The sequence below is a fragment of the Semicossyphus pulcher genome, unplaced genomic scaffold, assembly GCF_022749685.1.
Source record: "Semicossyphus pulcher isolate SPU_LCO1_2020_fin unplaced genomic scaffold, fSemPul1.0.p SCAF_13, whole genome shotgun sequence".
Classification (NCBI taxonomy): domain Eukaryota; kingdom Metazoa; phylum Chordata; class Actinopteri; order Labriformes; family Labridae; genus Semicossyphus; species Semicossyphus pulcher.
Window position 1 is genome coordinate 7,659,656 of NW_027211637.1, and position 10,654 is coordinate 7,670,309.

The 10,654-nt window shown below is 42.6% G+C and overlaps 1 protein-coding gene across 1 annotated transcript in view; it reads right to left on the reverse strand.

The window, feature by feature from the left end:
- klhdc8b (kelch domain containing 8B) overlaps positions 1-10,054 on the reverse strand; it is a 164,091-nt gene extending 154,037 nt beyond the window's left edge. Inside the window, exon 1 of the mRNA XM_069660785.1 lies at positions 9,664-10,054. Within this exon, the coding sequence (XP_069516886.1) occupies positions 9,664-10,054 (391 nt within the window). The remainder of the gene's footprint in view (positions 1-9,663) is intronic.
- Positions 10,055-10,654: the final 600 nt, after the last annotated feature.

Consider the following 10,654-nt stretch of genomic DNA (forward strand, 5'->3'; position numbering starts at 1 on the left):
CACACACACAGGGTCACCACAGACATCAGAAGGCATCAGTGGAGAAATGGATGTTGGCTGAAAGTACATCCCAAGACAGGCTTACACACACCGAATACAATGAACAGTCTTTCTTTGGGTCTCACACACACACACACACACACACACACACACACCTTAAAGCTAGCATATTTAACCATTTTCTACAGTAGCCCTGCATAACATGGGGCAATTCCACATAATAATCAGCTCCAACTTTCTTAATCCCACCAAAGAAATCTGTGAAGAAAACCAACAGGTGTTCATCAAACAGCAGCATATTGATCAGGGAGAGACTTTGGTTTGCACAGAAGAACTACAGTACGGTGAGGTACAGTTGAGGTATGTTTAAGTTCAAAGTGAGGCAGTAAACATCCCGAGGGTGAAATAATAAAAACTCCTTTAACTCCCACCCACATGCTCAATGTAAACGTATCTGCTTATTCCCACCTGTTCCCTGTCAGGCTGTCTTATGTATTCCACAATAAGCTTTTTACCTGAATGTTTCCCACCTACATAAGTTACTGCATGAAATTTGAACTCGTGCCCAATTGTTTAATCCCGTCCTTTTTGCATCTTTCTGCCTGCCTGGTTTACTTACTTCTGCTTTATGACAAAGAGTAAAAAACTTTTTTCTTTTATTGGTCTCTCAGTTGTACTTTTCGGTCAGAACCAAGCGGCAACCTCCGGTGGTGAAAACAAGAAGCCAATGCGGAAGTGCAAAAAAACTGCAGTCCTCAAGTGGCCACTTGAGGCTGGCTCCAGAAGCCAGTAAATAACATTACGGCAGATGGGAAAATGGCCAATTTTACAGCAGAAATAAACATGTTTACAGTCTGGTACAACAGAGCCACAGCCTGTTAGGCTAAAGATAACTGCATGGGGTTGAGTTTTTGTATAATTCACCTGTTTTAATTTTTCAGCCTCAAATTATAGGTGCAGGGTCACTTGAGTGACAGGTGGATACTGCTGGCTGTCTGCTAGACATCAACACAGACACAGTCACTGAACTTAACTTCACCTGTTTGTGTTGTTGGAGCCTATTTGGGACTTTTTCATGCAAAAATCAGACACACAGTATAATGTGGCTTTCTGTGTGATTTATGGAACTATCTGGCTGTGCAAGAAGTCTGAGCTCCAGCTTCTCAGTGAGTTAAATTCTAGTATTATTGTATTGATATATTTTTTGCACTAAGTAGCAGGTATACTGTGCTCGCTATACCTGGCATGTTAGCCCAGTGTTTATCAAACATTTATTTATTCGTCGGTCAGTAAATAGGAGTCAGAAGTTGTTGACTTTTCGCTGGAAAGATTACAAAGGACTGTAGTGATGAGAAGACTGATTATTTAAAGTTTCCCGGTATGTGTCGTTCACCCGCCGCTATCTCACTGGGTGAGCCAGCAGCGAGTCCGTTACTTCAATAGTCTGATGAATAAACACCTGACAGTCAGTCACCATTTATTTACGCAGTTGAGAAACCAATGGGCCACGTCACAGTGGCTACATCCTTATTTATACAGTCTGCGGTCAGAACCTTCCTTTGCTGGTTCATTTCACTTACATCTGAAGAACACACTTGGACCAGGAAAGATGGATTCATTATTTATATATTTAAAAATGACATCATGATAATGAGGGCTTATGATGAGAGGTTTGGCTGGAGTGTTGATTCCCCAAGCAAATAAAGTGTACTCTACTACAGTACTGTGAAGATGCAGGGTACATGAAATATATATCTGTATTTGAAAGGAAACAAGAGTTTTTTTTCTGCCAAAGGTTTAACTGTTGTTTTACTGTTTTTTGTAAAAAATTGTAATTGTGTATTAAGCAATAAAATGCCATATTCGTTTATATTTGTACACAGAATTTATCATTAAAAACCATTAAGCTCTTAAATTATCCTTTTGAAAAGTTAAAAATTACTTTTGTGTTAATTTTTTTTTAACTGACACCGTGAACAGGGAAAAAATAACTTTCTTCTTTTGTACAGTGTATCACTTTAAACTCTGATACTAAAGTAAAGTGTGTTTTCTAATGTAACGTGACCCTTTAAAACTATGTAGTGAGCTAATGATACAGTAGCAGGAAGCTATTTTGGGTTACTGGCGTAGGTAGTAGGCTAATTATCTGGGCATGCTAATGATTGAGGCTTGTATAGGCGCACATAAAAATGATGAATCCTTTCCTTACAAAGTGTTGTTTATTTTGAAAGGACAAAAGAATGACATGACCCTCGCAGCTGTTCAAACACCAGGTAGCACCTCTGCAGCATGTGGAGGAACCCAAACTTTAAACAAACTTTATGTGGCAGTTTTTTGTTTAATCAAAGAAAATGTCAGGCTGCATAACTTAAAAGTTTTATTCTGAAGTAAGAACACAAAACATAATTTCAGACACAATAAGCCTGATTGCTGTTTTATGGCCAAAGTAAAATGTCAAATGACTCATCCTCCATGATGACAGAGACAGAAACACACTTCATGCTTCGTGAGGAGCAAAGCAAAAAATAATTCATGAGCACCTGCTGTCTGCTGTGACCGGCCTGAAGGCTGCTTTAATGGGGGTGGGTCTTTGTGCCAACAGGCGTTCTTCCTGACATACTGCAGGAATACATTTGCATACAAATAGTATTCAATCACGCAGCACACATGATTCCTATAGGTCGCTGAAACTATTCATCCTACCCAGATAAAGGTTTTTTGTTTGCATTTGTTTAGTCAGAGATTGTTGTTCTTTACAATGACAAACAAATGTGCATTTCCACACAGACTCTAAAAAAACATACAAGATGTATCAACACCAAGTCTCAGTTCTCAACAATATATAAGGAAGGCCTATGTTCCCTCCTTACCCATGATGCCTCACTCTGAATGGAGATCCCCTGACTGCAGGAAGAAAAAAACAAGACAAAAAATAATTGGCCATTGCTGCTAAGGCAAGACACTCAAGGAAAGACAGTCACACTGTGACTTTATAATGTACATGTACACCCAGATATGTACAGTATATAGTACATATCACGGGAGCCCTAAGCAGACATGCATCCATACATTTTATTACTCCGTTTACTCCCGTGATAACGAGTGAATTTCAGTTGTTTTCTCGAGATCCCAACTTTTTTTTCTTGTTATCTCGAGATAACAAAGCTGGTTTTCTTGTGCCCACAGTAATGAGGTAAGTTAAGCCTGTTTCTATGTTTGTTGAGACTCTGAAGATACGAGTTATGGTCATCTGAAGTTTCGGTTATCTTGAGAAAACAACCGGAAATTAACTCGTTATCACGGGGAAACAGAGTAAATAAAGTGCATGTCCGCTCAGGGCTTCCGTACATATCAGTTGCCTACTGTGATTAAATTTAAAGTTACGGGGTCTATGACAACAGGTAAAGTGGTTTTCCATGGGGACAGGTTTAAAGGGGAAGATTTTATTTGTCATATTCACATGCTTTACAGACTTCAATAAATCAGATGCTCTGACAAATGACAAAAAAATTAGGCATATATTTGACTGTAGCAGGCCTCTAATAACTCTAATGGCTTATTACGAAGCATCTTCCATGAGCTAAAGCTAGCAAGTTAGTTGCACAAAAATGGCAGCAAGAGTTTGATATGGTTAGCAACGACAAGAACCCCTTTTACACAGCCTGCTCAAAGTGGGACTGTTACCCGTAAATTCCACCAGCTGCGTGATTGTGATTCGCCTCTGCTCTGTTACAGCAGCAGAGCTGATAGGTTTCACTTTAGTTAATGAGAGTCTCTGCTGCACCACAGCTCCGGCAGTCCATGGCACTCGGCTGGAGTTATGCAGGGCTTCTATTTCTGCCGGATGCCGGAGCACTGCGCATCAATTCAGCACGGAGCAGACCAGCCGAGACAAGAAATCAGACCCCGAAACCACATTAAAACATCCGGTTAATTTTCAGAGTAAATTTCTCCATGTTGACGCCAGGTCACATTTCACTCAACTATATCAACAAAATTAATTAAGCGCATTTGTTTATGAAATGTGTGTTTGTAATTGTTTTTATAGCTCATATGCCATATTATCTCGCACGGTCGCGCATGATTCTGTAATAAACATGGGAACTCCTCGGTCTCATGGCTCCAGCTGTCCGGCGATGCTGCTTCTTGCTGCACACTGAAAACAGAGCCGGTGAGTGTTGATGGACGGCGGAGCACGAAGTCAAACCGCAGCACAGCTGTCACGCAACGGACACGCAACCAGTAAAAGGAACAGAGGAATGGTGGGGCAAAGTTGTTTCACCATCAAGACAGTAATGGAGGAAGTAATACAGGTGTGACAGAGGCAAAATGGCGTGTGCTGTTTGTTTAAAAGTTGCACCTCTTTTGCTACACTGCAACACTGTGTAGAATCACAGTCTGGGACACCAATATGACGGCACTATTTGTTCCAGTGTAAAAGTACAGAGGCGGAATAATGGCGGATGCATAAAAAGGGCTTGTGATGCCGTCCACTCCGCACCCTAGCGCCCTCTTGTGGACAATAAATGAGGCAGTGCCTGATTGTGTGTTTGAGTGAAGTGGCTTTTTGACATTTCTACGGCTGGATGCTTTCAAATCTTACTAAAGCTTACTCTTGCTGCATTCTTACAAAGTTGCCATGCAAGCTTTAAATGAGTAGCTTGAGCTTTGGGGCACCATTCACTCGGGCTACTGCATACTTGATGAACACAAATTTTCCCTTTTAAGACATTAAAATAACTATTTTAAGCCTCCATATAACGTCAGATTCCATTGAAGTATGCAGAGGTTGTGTTTTCTTCTTGCTGCTGTTAGCATTGCAAACAAAACTCTCGTCTTATGTAAGACAGGTTCAGGGTTACTTCATCATTTAGTTACAAGGTTTGTGGAAGAGCTATTTTTATGTCGGAGAAAATGGCAGCAACACAAGGTTAAACTTTTATTTACTGAAGAAAATTGTGTAATACGACACACTGTTTTATGATGTAACTATTTATAATCAAAGCATTAAATCTCACCAATATACACATTATTTAATGTAGCTGTCAGTCCAGGAAAGGCATGCATTAAGCATTGGCGAGGATATCCATCAACACATCGATCTATGTGCAGTAAAATCTTACACATAAGTGCTTCCTTTTTAGAGACGGATTATATTTCACATCTTCCATCTGAGCTGTTGCATCCGAGCTGTAACCATGACATCCTGCGCTTAAATTCATTGGACAATTTTATTACTTCAATCGAGCAAGAGGGTCTAAAAGCCACCTTTATGCAGAGCATGGTGCAGCTGCAGGAGCCTCGTGTGATTCAGCTGCAGGGGAACCTTTCCTGAACGTGACTCCACACAGAGACCCGGATAATGGTTTCCCACCCAGAGACCTTAGCAGGGATGGCAACTGTAAGACTACGTTTTACAGGGAGCTGTGAAGAATGTTGCCACATACAGTGAAAAACATGTGTCGCCCTATTATTTAAACCAACAGACATTTGTGGCCGGAGCGACAAAAATGCAGCAATCGGGGTGCCACACGAGCAGAAGTGCTTGCACACACACACACACACACACATTAAGGTATACAAGTCATCATATAATAACATGACATTCCTTCTCTGTTTATAATGCTGCAGATCTTTCAGAAGAAGTTAACAATTGCATGACATAAATTTATAGATAAACAGCAGTTATAATCCTAATAGACTCACACTGGGTCCTGCAGAGTCCCAGTCTAGTTAATTCCACAGGATTAACTGGAGGTGATAATCAACGACACAGAATCTCCTCTCCCCTGAAGACTGTAAACAGTGTGAATGTAAGATATAATTGCAACAGAATGATACGAGTGTCCTCCTGTCTCATTTCTTTTTTCCTACTGTAATTTGGTCTTCGCATTGCAGCTGCTAAGAGAGAAAAATGCACTCTGGTGTCTCTCTTCTGAGGCACTCACTGAACATGAAAACATGCACATTTGAGCTGTTAATGTTAAGCTTTTCTCTAGTGGGACTTTCTCTCTAATGAGTGTGACAGCTTCCACTTAGGGGAGTGTTTTGTCTGCAGGGCTTTACAGCAGAGCTCTGCTGCTCGTTTCTGGACGGAAAGCGTGTTCCATCTCGATGCTCGTTACATCGCACCGCTGACTGCACAGTGAAGAGCCACCGACAAAATCTGTTCTCTTTGGTTACAATAAATATTGAAGTGTTGATTTCAGTAAGGATTACCGCATGGGCAAAGTGGGCACATGCCCAGGGCCCTGAGCCAGTGGGCGGCCTTTAGAATGAATATGTCTTTTTATGTGTATTTTTGTTTTGAAAATACATTTTATTTTGACAATTTTGTTTGAATAAAAAGGTTTGTTTTTTTTAATTAGCGATTAAATTCCATTGACGGAATGAGTCATAATTAGCTGAGAAGTGAGGGGTGATGGGGGTGAAAGAGATAACATGGATAGTGCAACATGTAGCGTAACTTCATTCATTATTTATATCTCCAGACACGCTGTCATGATCTTATGTTAGCTAACGTTCTGTGTGCTTACATCAAAGAAAAGTTGTAAACACTAGTTTACTTATTTGTGCTGCTGGAATCCATTGCTATATTCCCTACTGCATGTGTAATGTACACTGGACAGTCTTTATTAATAACTGTTGGCACGATTGTTGGTGGCACAGGTAGTTATGTTTGAGGATTATAATAAGTTCGGCTTTTTGTTGCGTGTGAGGGATTTTTTCTGCGTGTTAGGGAGAGTGTGCATCAGAGTGAGCGCGCAGGGCTCGAGCAGGAAGCTCCCTGAGGTGAAGCAGTGCTCGTTTCCTCGTCTTCTGGCATTGCCAGAACGACTTCATTCCGAAAGGACTGTAACGGTGTCAGGAGACAAGATGTGAGGAAAACTTCAGAGGTGTCTCATTACAGTCTATGACACCTGTATCTCTGCCAACGTTTTTGTTGTTACTGATATTGTTTATAGGGTAGGCTGCATAACAAATTGCAGGGGCAGAAAATACATCTGAGGGGTCAAAACCCCAAGGTGTTGCTAAAAAGAATATTGCTTATATATTTAATTCTGATTATTTTTATCTATATCTTTATATAAGTTTTCATTCTAACATGCAACATATGCAGTTAAAAATGACCACAGTGGTGATAAAAGCTGAGCTTAAGCAGCAGAAGCTAGCTAGCTACAAACGTCTGTAACTGACTTTGTATCCCAGTTTTGACGTAGTGAAATAGATAGAATAAAACTGCACATTACAGAAACATCCCATCATTTCATCTCTATTACCTTGAAAGGTCAAACCTCGGTTAATCAGGTTGACACAGCGGCCGCATGCAGCCTGAGATGTAAACACAGGAAACCACAGGAAGTGAGAGTTCAGCCTTATCTTACTTCTATCCCTTCTGCTCTCAGCCTTCTTCCTACGTCATATTTAACGTCTCTCTGGACTTTTTGCCAACAGATATTCTGTATATATCTTCCCATATACTGGACTGTGATTAGTTCATTCCTGTCTCCTTCCTCCCACTCTTTTTTTCCTTGCTCTCACGACTCTCGCTTCCCCTGTGCTAGCACACAAACCTCAGACAGCCTGCACATGCCTGGGGAATGAACATTAAGTCCAGTATGTTTATTCAGAGGAGGTAGACTGCGTGACGACTGTCTCTTCCACAAGAGCTGTGTTTGACATTCTTCCAAAGCGCACGAGGAAGCACATGCACGCACGCAAAGATTAGCAGTGGGCTTATGCACACACACAAACACCCAAATACAACCAGTGGACAACTTAAATCATCTGAATGTTTGGATTGCTGCCCTGCAATATTTACCAAACCTAAGCCCAACATAAAGAGCGGCTTCATGACTTCATCGATATCACTGCTATCCAACAGCTTAGTTTAACAGCCACTGCAATGCTTGGACAGGCCTCTCACAGACTCGACAGCTAATTCATCAACTTCACTTCAAAGGAATGCGTTTTGTTAATGCTGTTGTTATTTTAAAGGATAATGAACGTGTCAAAGTTGCTGCATACTCCACTTCATCAGCTCTTAATGAGACTACATGAGGATTTCGGCCATAATTGACAGGGTGATCCCAAGGTCCTGCTCTGACAATTTAGAATATTAGATTGGACCTGAAATAAGCGCTCTCTAAGCACTGCAATCAAGTAAACCTGTCAAACTTAATGTCTAAAAAATAAATAATAACCAGGAGAACCAGAGCAAACCTCTTGACTCACAAACACAAGCAGTGTGAGTTATTCAGAGAAAAAACTAAAGTGCAACTGAAGGATTTTATGGTTGAGGACTGATCTTATCTTGTAACATCCACCGCTTATCATGTATGGGGCCTTTCGTGTTCCCGAACAATAATGTGTATAATAACACAGCCCGGCTCAAGGGACAGACAAAGAGGAGAGGACCACACATGACTCTGAACCAAAGATGAACACTACCAACGTCACACTTATCAAACCATATGCCCAGCAAGAGAGAGAGAGTGACAGGCTGAATCCAGCAGCTTATATAGCTGAGGAGCAGCAGACACAGGTGATAATAACTGACTAAGTGCACTTCCTGATTCTCTCCTGAAAAGGGAAAGACAGCTCACACAGGGAGCCAAGAGGGCTGTCACAAATGTTATTAACTAATGTGATGCTAACTCTCAGGCATGAGACAAACCTCCAAACTCTTAGCATGGCAAGTATTGCTCTTAGCACATCTCGATGTGCAACAGTTTAGTAATCCAAGGCTTGACAGACCTGCTGTGCCTGGTCATGATTGCTTAACTTTGATTGGACATTGCTGAGATTAGGCTCGTTCGAGAGAGAGAGAGATCGCATGACTGTAATCTGAACTTGCTCTGAAAACCCGACTGTGCGAGGCTTGGAAGTCTCACGGGAGCGAGGTGGTTGTACTTTTCAGGGCCAGGCGCCGCAGTTGCTCTCCACCAACTGCACATCTCCACGCATGATGGGAAACAACTTGCTCTGGTTTGAGTGAAGCGCCTGCTGGCTGATGAAAACTTCATGAACTGTCAGACATACGGCAAACGTTTTATCAAAACCCCCTAATAAAATGTAATGTGAACTTATTTGAAGAAGGTCTTGGTATACAGTGAGGGTTAGTATTATAGATGCTTGACAAGGTGAGCAGCAAGCTGGTCAACACAGAAGTGTCCGACTTTATGACCCCTCCCCCAACTGCAATCGGCTACTCCCGCCTGTTGTCAAGGCGAGCCGGCAGTCATCTCGAACGAGCCTAACATTAAGGACTGCCCGTTGTGGAAGTCAACGGACTTGGGTTCAAAGTTCAAAGCCAGCAAACTTAAGCTTAAGCTTGGGATAAACCTAAGGACTATCTGAAACCTGCAAAGGTTTCCTGAACAAACCACTCATAAAGATTATTTTCACCACCTTGGACAGATTTTCAAATCCACTTTCATTTCAATCCACAAAGTTACCAGAAAGCACGTTCCCTTTATTACAACCTGAGCTGACTAACAGACCGACTGCCAACACCAACAGACCCATGTGGGAACAGACCTGGTCCAACTTAGCTCAACAGCATTAAAGTGTCCCCTTGCCTTAGCAGACCATAGCAGCATCCTCTATTAACAACATTGCAGCATTTGCACATACAGTATGGAAAGCAGAACTCTTTCTTACCTTTCTCCACAGCTGTGACGCCCATGCACGGCTGACCCAGGCTGGCCCTCGTCTCCCACTTGCCCTCATCAGGGTGGTAAACCTCCACAGAGGCCAGCGGAGTCTGCTGCTGATTCATGCCCCCGAGCACCATCACCTGGCCTCCCAACTCCACAGCTGAAGTCCCTGCCCGCGCAGTGGGCAGAGGCGGCAGTTGGCTCCAGGTTTGGCTCTCTACATCCAAGACCTCGACACTGTCCAGGGGCATGCCGGTCTCGCTGCAGCCCCCTAGCACGTAGAGAAGGCCTTCGTGGTAGACGGGAGTGCAGTAGACGCGGCGCTGCGACATGGGAGGGAACCGCTCCCAGTACAGGGACTTTACAGGACTCACCGCCATCTCCTGCACAGGCATGTCTCCAGTACCGAGAGGAGGGTACGCACCATCACACACGGCGCCCGGGGGGAGGAAGAGAAGGGGCGGGAAAGGGTTTGGTGAGAGGGCACACACAGGTGGAACAATACTGAGCTAGAGCAGAAGAAACAAGATTGTTTCTGTCTGTGAGTGACCTGAACCCCCCAAATCCACAGAGGAAAGAGGCAAAAAAAAGCCTAGGATTGCAAGAAAGAGAGGGGATGAGGAGGATATGGATGCAAGGGATTGAAAGAATTGACAGCAAAGGTAAAAAAGGAAGGGAGAAGGAATGAGAAAATCCGGCTCACTCCACAGCCAGATGTCACGACTCCCTGTCTATTCAAATGTTTTATTCATCCGGCTGTTGGTGTTGGTGCAGTAAGGCCATCTGCTTTTCATCCCCCTCTATTCCTTTCTCTCTTGCCCTCTTCTCTTGTTCACTGCATCCTCGCAGGGACGTTAGTTTTCTGTTAAAGTTTTGGCTTGAATATATTCCTGGAGAAAAAAAAAAATGCTGACGCTTGAAGGTTTAGTTCTTAATCCTGCAAAAACTTCAACCAAGTCCAGAGTGGTGGAAGTGGAAAAGAGAAAAAAGAACGA